This window comes from Sebastes fasciatus, chromosome 12 (assembly GCF_043250625.1).
Source record: "Sebastes fasciatus isolate fSebFas1 chromosome 12, fSebFas1.pri, whole genome shotgun sequence".
Lineage (NCBI taxonomy): Eukaryota > Metazoa > Chordata > Actinopteri > Perciformes > Sebastidae > Sebastes > Sebastes fasciatus.
Genome location: NC_133806.1, coordinates 21,791,891 through 21,807,955, shown reverse-complemented (window position 1 = coordinate 21,807,955; position 16,065 = coordinate 21,791,891). Strand labels below are relative to the sequence as shown.

Here is a 16,065-nt window from a genome sequence, read left to right as displayed (position 1 = left end):
CTTAACACTTTAGGGGAAGTTGCAATAGCACAAGGCTCTTCACAGTATTTTAGCATTTTAGGATTTTATTGGTCTGAATGATTGTATAAATGTAGGTGGTTGTCTCCTATGTAAACTATGTTTTTTATATGTGTGTGCTTTTGTCTGTTTTTAATGAGCACTGCACCGAAACAAATTACAATCAACTGTGGGTTGACATGGCAATAAAAGTATCGATTGATTGATTGATCAGCGCTGCCTAGTTTGACCGTTTGATTGGAATTCGCCGAGTGATTGACAGCTGCTCAGAGACGGCAAGGCTCCAGCTCGGCTCTGATCGGTTGTTTTTCTCCGGTCTGTGAAATCTTGCAGATGCCATTTCAGATTTCAGATTACCTGTCTCATGCACTACTGTCAGGATATAGTGACCGTTTTATAAAAAATAACTTTTAAAATCACATTTGCTCCAATTCTACCTACTGCAGCTTTAAAACGACGTTAGATTGGTGGATCCGTTGGTCTCTAGTGATTGGTTAGATCAAAGAGCTGCAGTCAAAAGCCCGGATGTCCTCAGCCTTTCTCACCTGTGTCCTCACTTGTGCAGGTGTAGGGACAGCATCAGGGTTTAGGAGAAGCTGCTTTTTAAATCCCATTTCCACCTCTGCATAGTTAGAGAAGCAGTCGCGTGTAAAGTGTTGGTTGCAGACGTAAACAGAGACGGAGGGTATGTGGAGCCGTCCCAGACTGAGCAGCCAGCGGTGAGCTGTCTCTCTGTTGGACGGCAAACAGTGCAACCCCTCCGTGCTCTTACACTCCGGATAACAGCATTTCCGACCCATGTTTGACAGCTTGACTTCAGGCTTTTAGCTAAAAACAAACTTAAACTTATTTCTGTGGATTCATTGGCGGTTGTCGAGCCAGTTTATCTATGCTTTACTGTCACCTGCTGGACTGGAGTGTGGACTGATTTACAATAAAGCGCTGCAAACGTTTTTAGAAATGCTTTTCTGTGATTTTAGTTATGTTTTATGACATTTTATTTGTTTTACTCTTTGGGGTTTTTATGTGTTTTATGTTTATTTCGTTATTTCGTCCTTGTGTTTTAAATGTGTTCTTTTTTTTATTGTAAAGCACTTTGTACCTGTGTTTTGAAAGGTGCTATATAATTAAAGATTATTATTATTATAAAAAAAAATAACTTTGACAAAACAATCCCAACTCAACATTCACTTTCTGGTGCTTTCAACTGAATAACATGAAATAATAATAAAAATAAATGTTAAATACACCATGGGGCCAAATTGGAAAAAAACAATATTGCTAACCTAATCAGATGCTTTAGATATGATAAGATATTCCTTTATTAGTCCCGCAGTGGGGAAATTTGCAGTGTACAGCAGCAAAGGGGATGCAAAAAACAAGATGCATCAGCTAACAAAGTAAAAAAAAAGAGCTAAACAAAGTGTAACAAAATATGAACCATTTAAATTGAAGGAAGTATAAAAATAGGAGCAGTATATACAGTATTGACAATAAACAGACTATTAACAAAATTGCACAAGTGGAAAATGATATTGCACAGTGAGAATGAATGAATGAATGAAATTCCACCGGAAAATATCAGGTTATTGGCTTCATACACTCAATCATTTCTAGAAAAAGGCAGAGAAGTGCCATTGCCACGAACACTAGACCTGGACTAATTGACAGTTTAATGAAGTGACTACATGTAATTTTCCATCCCAGATTTTAATTTAGTGTTAAGTTTTGCTTATAAACTAAAGCCCCCAGTACATGCCAGAAGGTAAAGTAATAAAATAGCAATTTCTTCGAACACATTAAAATGTTTCCTAATACATCAGCAAACAAAAAGCAGACTCGACAGACTAAAGAACAAGTTGATAAGCAAACTGAAATAGAAAGGTCACAGCAATGAGAAGTAAAACTTGTTTCATCGAAACTTCTTCCTTCTCTCTCCACAAATGTCTGAGTCAGTGAGTTAATATTAAATTGAATTGTACCACTCCTTGTATTAGTCAGACCCAAGTAACCCTTCCACAGAAATGACCTCGAGGATTACACCAGATGCAATAATGACGTTTCTTTGAGTGCAGGATTGTTTCAACGGGTTTACTCTTCAACGTGCGTGTTTAGTGGAACAGTTTGTATTTTTATCTATCTTTTTCTCCATCTCTCATCCAGGTGCTAGCCTGCATGTGGCAGACAGTCGGTACTTTTGGTTCCACCACAGTGAAGGTGATACCATGACGGTTCAGGACCCTCGAGAAATGAACCTCTGCTCTGCATTGTGGGCCGTGGTTGCCTATGTTGTGGCAGACCTACAGGACATGTTGCCCAGGTAGCCAGTTAGCACACAGGATGCTGAGCTCAAAAAAGGATGATCACTGTGAACCGGACAGGTTACTTCCAAAACACACAGTCCAATCAAACTTTTTTTTTAGAAAAACTTTGTTGAATGTTGAAAAACTTGTTTACAAATTGAATTTGGATTTTCCTTGTATAAACAAGTGAATTTCGAGTGACTTCTCAGTATTTATTAACCACTAGAATTTGCACATCAGTACAAAAATATGTTTAAGTTGAAAATATTAAATTAAAAGCATAAACAAATTTTACAATAGCATTAAAACTACAAGTAATCACAAACATAATTTAGGTTTTGGAATAAAGACACAATAGATGTAGCTCAGGGCTGTGTCAGGATTATCTTGAATGTAAAGCTAAAGTCCGGTCAGGACCAAAGATAGGACACGAAAAGGTTTGAAAACCCCAAAGCAACACAATATATGCTTATATGATCATGCTACATAATGTTGTTAATATTGTTTTTTTAGCAAATACGAGCATATTATGCTTAGAACGAGAGAGAAATTTCCTCTTTTTAAAGTAAAAAGCTGATTTTTAAATGCTGATTTACTGACGGAGACAAGACCAAGAAAACTAGAATTGTGTACTTCCTCAGGAACTGTATTTGTCTTAAAGATGCCTAAATATAATGTGCTGCAAAGTCAAACAAGTAACAACAATGAGCTCATAAATGAGAGTATTGAGAAATTGTGGAACTGCCCAAATTACCAATGTTTGTCAGTTTCCAGTGTTAAAAGAGAAGAGCAACCTCATCTTTAAAAGGGTATATTTTTATCTGCTTTTTTTGTTGTCGTGCTAGAGGTTTGAAATATTATAATTCCTGCCTGCATTTTGCTTAACTTTGGACATTTTGTTTTTTCCCAATGCCACATTTACAGGATGTTCTGTAAGATTTGACATTTGCAGTGATGTAATACAATCAATAAAAGTATTAATCATTGCTTTACACCGTCACTCTCCTCTGCTTTTCTGCTGTAATAGTTTGAATGTTGCTGATCATGTAGTTTCTGTGATGGAAGATGACGAGAAATGAGACGTACGCATCTAGTCCGTAGAAAGGAGAAAGAGGAATGGAGAAGCATGAGGTGGCATGAGGGTTCAAGAGAAGAGCGGAAATCATACAGAGGAAGAGAGGAAGTAAAGAGAATTCATCATTTTGGGGGAGCCATGCTGACCAGATACAAACACAAACACAGCTGGGATCTCTGTCTCCAATGAACTGATAAATCAGCACTCCTGAGGGGTGATGTCAGGGTGAGTCAGCCAGCCAATGCAGATAAAGTCATTTTGGAAACACAGATGTGTGTCTGTGTTGAACCAAAGCTGTGCAACTTTTAGCCTGCGTCTGGTGAGCTCTGTGCCACGAACACTGATTCACACACAGACATGTAATGTTAGTGAAAAAACAGTCTGTGGATGTTTAACACACTCTGCTGAGTCACACATATGCACCGCTGACACGATCTGTAGAAAACCACATGCACGCATTAACATGAGACAGACAGGACAATAAACATTTACACTTTAATAAAACGAGGTCAGGTTTCTTTTGATGATTTCTGTACGAGATTTTAGATTAAATGAACATTTGTTTTAAACTGCAGGCACACATTGGACTCCTATAGCAGCAAGTATGATGTTCCATCCTTTCTAAATCTATTCTGATCTATTTGACTTCTCTGGTTTGCCACCTTGTGCAACTATTTTAATCTCTTCTCTCTCGCCTTTTCTGTATGAATTCGACTAGATGTCAAATATTAAATTAATCGGCAACTATTTTGATAATTGATTTATCGGTTTGAGTAATTTTTTAAGAAAAAAAAAAGTCTAAATTCTCCTCATATGAGAAGTAAAAAAGTTAACATGGCATTAATCAATGATTAAAATATAGTTTTAATAGTTTTTCTGTCAGTCGACTAATTGTTTCAGCTCTGTATGTGACGGAGACTGGGAACCAGTCTGTAGACACCTGATGGTTTTCTACCAAATGAGGACATTAAGCAGCTCAGTGAATCAAAAACAATCTCATAAGTCATTTATTTATGTGATTCTGTGAATGAACTCTTGTTCTCTACATTAATGCAGCTGGATGCCAGCCAGTACTGTATTATCCAGTCAGTGTGTGCGAAGCTCATACTGAATTTACCAGCATAGGCTGCCACCTTGTGGACAACCTCCAGCACAGCACCTGGTAAGTTTATGTTGTTTGTAATTCCATTTTCTTGTTGGAAATGAAAAGAAGTGCTAATTTGTCCAACTCGGGTTAATTAAGGACAATAGGAGACAAAAGAAAAACACTTATGTGATCGCATTATGAAATATTATTTTATTACAAACATGTAACATTTTTTTACAGACAAAACAAAAAACTGAAATAAAGATCAAGTTTGGTTTTAGTGACAAAAACTTTTTAAACATTTGAATTTTAAATTGTTATTCTTTATCACACACTTAACAAGCTGGCTACTTAAACTGCTGCAAGATAGTTGACAACGCTAACAAGGCCATTTATGTGTAAAATAATATTTAACAATTGAAAAAGTGTCTGGGAATAAACATAACCGCATTAAATGTTCAAATGTAAATTAATTCCTCGACAGTGCACATGTTCATGTAGCCAGAGTTCTCCTGGAGTTGAAGACCTTGATCCCATTTTGCATTGACGATCGAGCATATTTGGTCAGCAGAGCTCCGGTGGTCTGTTTCTCTCCACACAGGTCCCTAAATGAGAAGAGGGAGGAAGCAAAGCAATAACTTATGTGATGTTTCTGCACTAATGTCAACAAGACAAATGTGTGTACCTTTATTTTACATAAGTGGTAACCTCATTGACATTATGGTTACTATTTTTGCTTCTATTAAACATTACAATAATGCCCCTAAATAGATGACGCCTACTGTATGTATGGCGTGATGTCATCTTCTGTCCATTTCTCTCTGAGAGTGAAGAGGTGGTTGAAGCGCTCCAGCGTGTCTTCTGGGAGATCGTCCACCCGCAGCAGGCAGATGGTCTCTGGGCGGGAGACGCGGTCCACCAGGGCGAAACTCTGGAAGATTTACAATGCTGTAAGCACCACGGGCAGTTTCTCAAGAGGAGTCAGTAAGAAATAGCTCTTTCATTACCAGAGCATGATTATGTAAGGCTGGTTTGAGACTTTGCTTCATATTGACTCAGTCTAGATCAGAGTAGGATGGAAACTGATCTTGATTCCTTTAAGCCATAGCGCTCTACGATGTTACTACTTAAGATATCTTATTTGACCTTCATAAAGAACGCATTCACAAATTGTGCCATTTTATAATCAGAAACAGTAGGAAGCTGCATTTTAGAGAGGAAGATGTGTTTGAGGTGTATATAAGAGAGGCACAGTCTAACCTTTAGTTGGTCCAGTCTTGTGCTCATGCCCTCTGGGACGCTCTGTTGCCAGACTTCCTGAAACTCTCTCAGGTTGAACTTGACAAAGTTCTGCAGCAGCAGTAGTGCCAAGCCCCGACATACTTTATCCTCATGCAGTGCATAAAAAACTTGGTCTATATAGAGGAAGGAGGATACAGAGGTGTTTAGTACTGTGTAGTTTCATAGTGACAGTATTGTGTAGGATTCTAGCACCAATTTACAAATTTAAACTCAAGGTCTGTCAATTGAGTCTCCGTAGATAGTTTTTCTTTACCGTTTTCAGTGTAGCGTTTCCCATAACAGTTCAAACAGTGCTCTATCATCTCTCTGTGAAAGAGAGAAGAGAAGTTATTGGAACCTATAATAGATGCACAGAACGTCAGTATAACCTCATTTGTTGTGTTATTTTGTAGTTTTTTGTTTCCTGAGCTTCAACACCACTAAAAATCAACTCTAGTTGTAACTATTAATATTTTGCTTTTCCTGTTTGCACGAGCATAAAGGTCACTGTCGCTAACTTACTTGGGCTCCAGTGGAGCCAACTCTTCCAGACTGGTGTGAAGGGGAACCTTGTTGAAGGACCACGACTCAGAATCTACCAGCTGACTCACATGACCGAGCAGCTTCATCTCGTAGTCAAAGTCCGGCACGCGCCAGTAGCCTGGAAGACGGAAAAGACACTCTCTCTAAACATTTGGTAATTACATTTGTTTTATTATTTATATTAGCTAAGTATATTTCAGAATAGAGAGACTGTATTTATAAAGGCATCTTCTTTGCACTGTGCCTCCCAGGAGAAATACCATGACAATTATTTTGTACCTATTGGTTGCTTCTCAGCAAAAGCATGTAGTTATCATTAAAAATGTCACTGTTTACCATCTATCTGACAGGCATGGATGGTCTCTAAGTGGGTCTTTAGCTCCTCTTCACTGGCCTGGATCCTGTCCAACAGATCCTGCATTGTGTACTGGTAACAGAGGAACACACACTTACTAAAAGCTACAATAATATCCAAAAGACGGGAACTGAAAAATTCAAAAAGTAACGGTCATCTTAGTCAGCTATACTCAAATGTATTTTTTAAAAGTAATAAACTTCCAATAATTAATGAATAAGTCCTAATGACTTCACTGTAGAATATGTATTTACCCTGTTTTCTGTATTCTCCTCCCGCCCCCCTAAAGCAGGTCCTTCATACGGATTCTCCATTAAAATCCTCTTCAGTTTCTTCAGTTTCGGACGCTGTTTCTTCAGTTCCCAGTAGCTGTTACAAAATCCCCAGATCTACAACAGAAGTAGGATATTGTTAGTACATGTGGGTCATAAATGTAATTAACCATGATGTGCATATGTAGGTAGGTTCTGTCTGCGTGGGTATTACAGTGATTTAATTTAACTAAGTACATTTACTGCACTACATTTATCTGACAGCTTTAGTTACTTTACAGATTTATATTTTGTAATAATAATCTGAATCAACTAATGAATTATGATGTATTATTGTAGATTAAGCTGCCCAGCAGTTAATTATTTAAAATTAGCCACACCATAAGCAGCTGCAATATTAATGCAATGTATACAGTAATCCTATAATATATATTATTCTGACATGGGCCATTCTGCATAATAATACTTTTACTTTTGATACTTTTAGTATATTTTGATTCTAATACTTCTGAACTTTTTGCAGGACTTTTACTTGTAACAGGGTATTTTGACATTGTGGAATTACTACTTTTACTTAAGTAAAGGTTCTGAGTACTTTTACCACAACTGATGTTACAGTATACCAGGCAGGTACCTGTGAGTGTGTCATTTCCATACCTGAGTGTGCACCACATGAGAGCTTTCCTGGCTGTTGGTTAGTTGGTCTGGTGTTCTGCATCCTGGTACAAACAACAGCAGGTTGGATGTGTCGGCTAATTTTAGATCGTAGGTCTTGTCACCGCTACAGAGCACCGCACGCTCATCTGTATCGCCTCGAATCACTAGACTGGAAAAAGGGAAAATTGTTAGATATAATTTATCAATCACATTTACATATGTTTACATACATACATATATTTGAGTCAGTATCGGCCTTGCATCCCTATACACTGTACATCAGTTTGAATTATCTTCAACCACATTAATCATTTGAGTTACACAATAAAAGGGGAAAACTGTAGTTTAAAGACTATGTGCTTATACCAGGTTTTAAATGAACGAATAGCACTGCTGAAATTATTAGTTTATTAGTCAATCTACACAAAATTAACAAACAACATTATTGTTTTTCATCCTAGCAAAGCAAATAATCTTTGGGTTTTGGACTGTTGTAAGAAACATTTTTAAGATAATAAAATTAACAGAACTGAATAACACAATTATGTCTTTCACTACATATCCAGACTATATGCATGACAGATAATAATGCACTATATTCAGTTTTAAAAGTTTTTCTTCATCTCCTTGTATTTTTATATCTGGTATATTTTTTTGTACTTTGCACTACTAACTTTTTTACTGCCTTTTTACTAACATGTTTTGCACTATGGAACTGTGATGCTGGAAACTTGAATTTCCCTCGGGATCAATAAAGTTACTATCTATCTATCTATCTATCTATCTATATTAATAGACATTATTTTAGTACCTTACCTTTGCCCAGCTTCTATGTGTTTGCACAGTGTGTCGTCCAGCTCCATGAGGCAGTAGTCTGCAGATGCAACGTTTTCTCCAAAGGACAGGCAGTGGACTGTTGTCTGCAGATCTTCCTCCTTCAGCTTGGCGATCTGCAGAGTGGCCTGAACCTCCTCTAAAGTCCTCATGTTGGGTCGGTTTAAACGTTTTAAATGAAAAAAGCTCCTTTTTTGATTCGCGAAACAAAACAGTCATAAACTACACTTGTTTTCTAATGTACAAAAACAAAGCAATAAGTCAAAACTAGTGTTACTTTGCAGCAATAATCGGAGACTGTCAAATTTCCCCGCTCTCTTTCTGTCGGGAGGAAGGAACTAGTGATGTGTCGGTCACGAACGAGTCGGCTCTTTTAGCCGGCTCTTTTAAGTGAACGATAGGAGCCGGCTTTTTTTTTTCTTTCTTTAATTTATTCAAGGCAGAATGATATGACGATCTTCTCCATGCTACGGGCACTCCATGCACTGACTGTGACTGAATGTTGTGTTAATGACGTCTGTGCGACCAATCAGGTGATGACAGACAAGGATCATACCATCAAGCAGGGAGGGGCGGGGATGCGCGGCGCGCTGACGGTCTACAGGTACAGAGCAGGAGGGAGAGGAGGAGAGAAAGAGAGAGAGAGGAGTGTGGTGCGCGAATATCAGACAAGATGAGTGACAGTCGGAAACGAAGCAGCATGTAAAGTTATGGTATTCTGGAAATTATAAGGTTTAGTATAATTAGATTGAATAATTTAAGTGATATACGATACGATACGATACAACTTTATTGTCAGTTTGCACTGAAATTCATTTTGCATCCATAGGCAGCTCAGTTTGAGAAAAAGTACACATACAATAGACATACTGTTACCATAGACAGACAGACAAGTAAGACCCATCAGACAAAAAACAAAACACATCACAATTATTCATACATAACCCATTACAAATTGACCATCTGTCCTCTGGATTTACATGTCTTTAGCAGCACATTCATTATTATTTAGCAACAAGATGGACTGATGGACAAAAGCGTTCTTTAGCCTGATGCGGTTAAATGTAGGGACTCTGAATCGCCTCTTGTAGGGCATATATGTGCACACATACTAATCATAGGTCAAAACAGCGCTAAATTTGGCTGAATTATAAAAGGCAGAAGTGGTAAAACGAAGAGCCGATTGGGAGCTGAAAGAGCCGGCTCTTCTTGGTGAGCTGAGCCAAATGATCTGGCTCACTAAAAAGAGCCGGAATTCCCATCACTAAGAGGAACAGGAAGTTTGGTTACTACTGTTGATGTGCGTCGTCAAAGTAGGACCGGGTAGAAACTAGGATATACAAAAATACTCATCATAGAGCATTTATTTAAATGTCTAATTTAGCAGAGTTGTTGTAGACTACCTACTATAATTATATACATAAGCACACACTTACACTGTCTGGTGGGCTCGTACTGCCGGCTATGGCGCCAGATGTGGTTGGGCTGGCAGCATGAAGGCTGGGGAGGGAGATGGAGGGGACAGCTCCGGTCGCCAGTAACAACGGAGTGTGAGTAAATCCTAATTGTTTCCTTTGGAAGTTTTTAAAACAATCCGATGTGAAATGATCACTGCAGAGGCGGGTGTTGGTGGTGATCTTCAGCTCTCCATCAACATGGCTCTTCTGCACAAAGTCAATCCAGATGTTCTTCATCTCGTCGTTGCTAGGGAACTTAAATAAAGAGACCGCGCGGGTCTTTAAGTTCTGGCATCCTGGGAAGACGCATCTGCGCGGGGGAGCCGGTGAAGGCATGGCTGGATTGATATCTACTGTATGTTGTAGTGAAGGCAGGACGTCGCTAGTTGTTCTATAGTGCTGGTGGGAGGAGTCATGCTAAGGATGGCTCCACTGCTTCATCGAGCCATGCTTTCAGCCCCGCCCAAAACAGCCTGAACACAAAGCTGACTAAAAACAGTTTAATGGTCTTACTCCACAATCCAGGACTACAAAGTTCACAGTCTTTTCAAGTTTTCAGTAATTATTTGTTATTATTATTATTATTATTATTATTATTTTTTTTAAAGAGACAGTTTGTAAGAATCAGAAATGTTTGTTAACAGCGACACCTGTGGCCGTTAAGTCAACGAAAGTCAGCGTCGGGTTCGCGCTCGTGCTCGCTCTACATAGACATGAACGAGCATCGCTCAAAACAGTGAGGCGACACACGTCAGCTAAAACCAAAATATCACTCTATATTTCACCTGCTTGGCAGTAATGTTAGCTGACCAGACGAAGGTCTCTCCATGAATCACTGCTGATCCTAGTGTTGGCTTTTCCTGCTTCAGCCTCCCGACCGCAGTCGGAGGGAACAGGGGAGACACCGGCACCCGGTCGGAGACGATAACGTTTCTCACTGCGGAGCCCCGTCACTTCACAAGACACGGAAAACCTCTGTTGGTCTGGAGGAGCTGCAGCAGTTATTTCTGCACAAACGTCCACTAGATATTCACTAGATATTCTCAGAGCTAAACTAACTTCTGCAGTGTGTAGTGTGCGCGCATGAACGTGAGGTGGAGTGAGAATGCGCGCGTTGTGTGAGTGAAGGTAAGCAGGCAGAGGAGCAGTCTGAACAGCGTAGCCACACGCGAGCGCGCATGGGATCCCAACCCGGTAGATTTATACGTGTAAAAAGTTACAAACAGTCCCTTTAACGGTCTTACTCCACAATCCAGTACTACAATGTTCACAGTCTTTTCACGTTTTCAGTAATTATTTTCCAACATTTATAATGTGTTTAGAAAGAAATTTCTTTTACAAAGGCCTTAAAGTGGCAGTAGGCAGTATATTTTTGGCATCATTTGGGCAAAAATTCCATAATGACCTTTCAGCATATTGTAATTCAAGTGTTCTGAGAGAAAACTAGACTTCTGCACCTCCTCATGGCTCTGTTTACAGGCTTTAGAAAAATCTTACCCGTGACGGGGTGTAAAAATACCAAAAAATCCTGAACACAAAACTGGCTAAAAACAGTTTAACGATCTTACTCCACAATCCAGTACTACAATGTTCACAGTCTTTTCATGTTTTCAGTAATTATTTTCCAACATTTATAATGTGTTTAGAAAGAAATGTCTGAATTTCCTTTACAAGGCATTAAAGTGGCAGTAGGCAGAATGTTTTTGGCATCATTGGGCACAAATTTCATAATAACCTTTCAGCATATTTTAATTCAAGTGTTCTGAGAGAAAACTAGACTTCTGCACCTCCTCATGGCTCTTTTTTCAGGCTTTAAAAAAATCGTACCCGTGACGGGGGTAAAAATACCTAAAAACCCACAACACAAAACTGGCTAAAATCTAGTGATGGGAATTCAGGCTCTTTTTAGTGAGCCAGATCATTTGGCTCAGCTCAACAAAGACCGAGATGTTGCGGTGCAAGTAAAATGTTTGTGTCTGCAGGCATAAATACTTTTCAAACTGTATTAAGAAATCTCATGTACAAATTTATATGACGGCTAAATGACTCTGAGAATGACATAATCTTGCGGTTGTCTAAAATCAGATTTAGCACTACACGGTACCAATCCCAGCTGTGGAGGCATTGGTATAGTTCTTTATATGTAAGCAGGGTCTGAGATTAAATCTTTTCCTCACGTGCCACTGTGGCAGGTCACTGAACATTTTTACTAGCTACCCAATTTTTTTGTATGCCACTTCTGAAATCTATGTAGAACGCTTTAGAATTGTAAACACTAGGAATGTCTGGCAATACCTATCATGATACAGGGGTTACGATTTAATATATTGCGGTACTGTAAGCAAGGCAATACATTGTGATTTTTTAAAATCGAATTTTAGGAAAACGGTCATAGTATAAAAAACACAACACCATATGCATAAAATGTGAGTACATTTTTTTACTTTTTTTATGCAATCAGAATAGTAGGATTTGCATTTCTCTTTGCAAATAAAATCAAGTATTAACTGAGTTAATCTTTGCTTGTAAACTATTAATTAGAAATCAATACAGGGTTTTTGAGAATCGATACAGTATCACAAAACATAATATTGCAACACTTGATATTTTCAATATTTCCGTCCACCCCTAGTAAACACTGAGTCAGTGGTAACAGACAGTAGAAATATGGATCATGTAACCTTAATCACTGACTATTTTTTATTTAGGAATTGCTTTTTAAGAATGATATTTTTTTAATATAAGGAAAACCTATCTGCCATGGTGGCAGGTGACCTGAAAGTTTTACCTGCCATAGCCAACATTGTTATTTGGCAGGTGCTAATTTCATTCCCTGTATGTAAGGCATATAGATAGATAGATAGATAGATAGATAGATAGATAGATAGATAGATAGATAGATAGATAGATAGATAGATAGATAGATAGATAGATATAGATAGATAGATAGATAGATAGATAGATAGATAGATAAAAAAAACTTACATATATATATATATATGTACGTTTTTTTATCTGGACCTTGAGTCTGCAATAAAGTTTGAATTGAAATACTACATACTCCGGTGCAGTAGGTGGCGGTATGCACTTTATAAGTAACGACTGCAACCCTCCATTAAACTAAAAGAAGAAGAGGAAAAAGGAACAGCGAAGTCTCACGTCTTGTTTCAACCGAGTCAAATTAAAAAGAGCACCACCCTTCACTGTGTTGGTTGCATGGTTTAGGTTGAGGGTCAAATATCTTGAGGATGTGCTGCTAGTGTCATCGAAATGTCAAGTTTCTCCAGATCTGCCCAGGTAACCGCACACATTACACATCATACACGTGCTCACTGTTTATCTAACCTAACGCTGCTGTCTGCAGAAAGCTGCTGTTGTTCGTCAGCCTCGGTATATCTCCTTTGCTAACAAGCTACTTTGTGTGATGATCAGTAACAAGACAAACACTTCAGTGGTTATGTTACTCACAGTTTGAGCTTCTGAGTCCTCCACTCGGCCCTTCACGGTCGGAACAGCCCCGACCTTTAGTATGAGCTTAGCCGAGTATCCGGCCACATACTGGGCTGTGTTGAGGAAGGAGTCCTCGGTGAAGTGTCGTGAACACAGCAGCACGGTGGCAGAGGGCAGTGGCTGGTCCGAGAACAGGAACTCTATCCACTGGTGTCTGGTGCTCTCTTCTTTAGGAAAGGTAAACAAACTGACCTTTCCTTTACAACCGTAGAAGCACTTTCTGCGAGACATACTGAACAATATCTCCAATTACCCAGAAGAGTGGACTTCTTCTTCTCCTCTTCTTCTTCAGTGTTTATTGGTGAACCACCTTAGAGGTGCATTACTGCCACCACCTGGAGAGGAGTGGGGGGCAAGTGATTTTGCAGGAAAATAAATGCTTTTTCTTTTTCTTTCTTACAAAAAAATTATAAAACAATAAATAGAAATACAGAATATACATAGTGAATGAACAAAGTGTGTACCGTCCGTCAATAAAATAATGTACTGTACAATAAATAGATGTAAAATGTGCAGTCTATAAAATGGTATATGGGATGTAGTGTAAAGTAAGTTTAAAGAACACCAGTGGTTAGGAGAGGTGGTTGCAGATAGTCCACATAGTGCGTGTTTTAAGTTTAAGGTAGTGCAGTTTTCATGTGGGGGTCAGCCTTGGTTGTGGAGCCTGACGGCTACCAGCAAGAAGGACTGACCCAGACGCTTTGTGTTGTGCCGTTAATCTCCATCCTGTACATTATGAGGAGTGTTTCATTGATGATATCTCTTCCAAAATGAGGATCTGCCAGATCTTTTCTAGTTCTGAAAAGCTGTCAGATGAAAGTGAACAGGTGTGACAGTGAGCCAGCATGCCACAATATCAGGACCTTGAAACTGAAGCAGCTAAATTGGGAATTCAGCCATCATTAATTTCATTCCACCTGTGCTTTTCCTACTGTGACATGTAATAAAATGTCTTCCTTGAAAAAAAAACATTGTCACAGAAAATGCAGGTCACTTTAGTTTCTTCCCACACCATTATGTTATGTGATGGTCCCATGCCAGTCAGTTTATTTAACCTCTTCGTTCTCCCGCTCTCCTTTTCAGCAATGGGCGACCTTCGCTCGTTCGTGGTTCCTGATCGATGCCAGAGTGCAGCCTCCTGGGAAGATCGCCACCATGTGTGCTGTTAGATTACAGGGGAAACACAAGCCTATCTACCATGCACTGAGTGAGTAGGAGTCCAATCTGTCACAGGACACACACATATGAAGTCATGAGCACCTGTCTCACTTTAACATAACCCTTTTGTATAAACTACTATTCTACTTTTTCCATTATGAAACCACAAACCACCCTTAGTTTAAGGTTGTAGTGGCACAGAACGGCCACATGATGGCGTTGGAGGATAAACTTTATTTTTGCTCCTGTTATTACTAATACTCAATAAAGGGACATTCTCAGAATACTCTTTGATGGTTTATCAAACTAACTGCTGTTTTTGGTATTATCATCAACGTACCAGCTGTGTCTGTACCTGTCTGACTCTCTGTTTAAATATTATGTATTTTCACAATTCATTTTTTACCATAACAGTAAGCCTGAAAATAAACATCTTCTGAACATCTTCACAGGTGACTGCGGTGACCATGTAGTGGTCATAAACACCAAACACATAGCTTTCTCTGGAAACAAATGGGAGCAGAAAGTCTACTCATCACACACGGGGTAAGTGCATACTACCTCATATGATATTCCACTTTACCCGTCTCTTTTTCTTCTCTGTTTCAAGTTTGTCTTGAGCTGGGGCTGCACGATTATGACCAAAATGATAATCACGATTATTTTTGATCAGTATTGAGATCACGGTTATTCATCACGGATATTCATAGATTTTAGGGACAACATATTTTTATTGCACTTTAACATTTAAATAAACAAAGCTCTGCTTTCACTTCCATGTTGTAATGTACAAATACATCAAAATAAGACTAAAAATAAAGTTCTTCACCTGAATTTAGTGCAACTCCTAGAAGTAAAATATAAATAATTTGCATTTTTCCATTCAGAATTTAAAAGGAAAAATCTTTTAATAACTGTAATGTGTGTTTTTAACTTTACTCAATAAACATAAAGTTGAAAAAAAGCGTGCATTTTAAACATCAATATCACAGTCGATCATGTTCATTTAATTGTGGGAAGCCAAAATCGTGATCGAGATTAATATTTGATTAATTGTGCAGCCCTACTCTAGTCTATACAATACAAGACTATATATACTGTAAAGCTTTTGTGGTTGGTTAGAGTTGTGTTGCATTTTTATTCTGGACTCACAGATTTGTGACAAATTATTTGGAATAAATTATGAATCTTCCTTTGCATAGTACTTGTACATTAGCGTTTGGGGGTGGTTAGTATTTCCCTAAGGTTTGCTTATAATACGGCACTTTAAAGGGGCACACTGTGAGATCTGGATTAGATGCTCTAATATCCCTTGTTTCCACAAGTGGCTAATGTTTTTCCTTTTGTTTAAAAGGAAAAAAATTATTTGATTAAAAGTGCAGATTAAAAACAGAACTGTGTTTTAATATATTCATCAGTTGTGTTAAGTAGATTATTATTCTTTGTCATATCTGGTATATGTATATTTTCATCTTCATATATATCTAATAGCTGTAAACCAGAATTTTCAGGGGT

General features: G+C 38.4%; 4 protein-coding genes across 8 annotated transcripts in view; 2 read left to right on the top strand and 2 right to left on the bottom strand.

Annotated features, from left to right (window-relative positions):
• LOC141779373 (carboxypeptidase Q-like) overlaps positions 1–3,313 on the top strand; it is a 22,768-nt gene extending 19,455 nt beyond the window's left edge. Inside the window, exon 11 of the mRNA XM_074654172.1 lies at positions 2,182–3,313. Within this exon, the coding sequence (XP_074510273.1) occupies positions 2,182–2,342 (161 nt within the window). The 3' untranslated portion in view covers positions 2,343–3,313. The remainder of the gene's footprint in view (positions 1–2,181) is intronic.
• LOC141779375 (uncharacterized) overlaps positions 1–13,685 on the bottom strand; it is a 16,450-nt gene extending 2,765 nt beyond the window's left edge. Inside the window, exon 1 of one of the 2 annotated variants that reach the window (XM_074654175.1) lies at positions 13,351–13,685. In XM_074654175.1, the coding sequence (XP_074510276.1) occupies positions 13,351–13,623 (273 nt within the window). In that variant the 5' untranslated portion in view covers positions 13,624–13,685. Of the gene's footprint in view, positions 1–9,861; positions 10,315–13,350 lie in introns of those variants that run through there. The other variant, XM_074654174.1, reaches the window with a different exon arrangement.
• dscc1 (DNA replication and sister chromatid cohesion 1) lies at positions 4,671–8,748 on the bottom strand. Its single transcript, XM_074654173.1, has 9 exons — positions 8,408–8,748; positions 7,592–7,760; positions 6,917–7,051; positions 6,644–6,734; positions 6,287–6,425; positions 6,039–6,091; positions 5,744–5,898; positions 5,266–5,414; positions 4,671–5,088 (listed from the first exon to the last, which is right to left on the bottom strand). The coding sequence occupies exons 1-9, from the start codon at positions 8,575–8,577 to the stop codon at positions 4,977–4,979; spliced, it is 1,173 nt and encodes a 390-aa protein (XP_074510274.1). The 5' UTR covers positions 8,578–8,748; the 3' UTR covers positions 4,671–4,976.
• The window catches only part of mrpl13 (mitochondrial ribosomal protein L13), a 25,063-nt gene continuing 18,844 nt past the window's right edge, over positions 9,847–16,065 (top strand). For 3 of the 4 annotated variants that reach the window (XM_074654178.1, XM_074654176.1, XM_074654177.1), the window contains exons 1-3: positions 13,016–13,179; positions 14,476–14,599; positions 15,003–15,096. In XM_074654178.1, the coding sequence (XP_074510279.1) occupies positions 13,153–13,179; positions 14,476–14,599; positions 15,003–15,096 (245 nt within the window). In that variant the 5' untranslated portion in view covers positions 13,016–13,152. Of the gene's footprint in view, positions 9,976–13,015; positions 13,180–14,475; positions 14,600–15,002; positions 15,097–16,065 lie in introns of those variants that run through there. The other variant, XM_074654179.1, reaches the window with a different exon arrangement.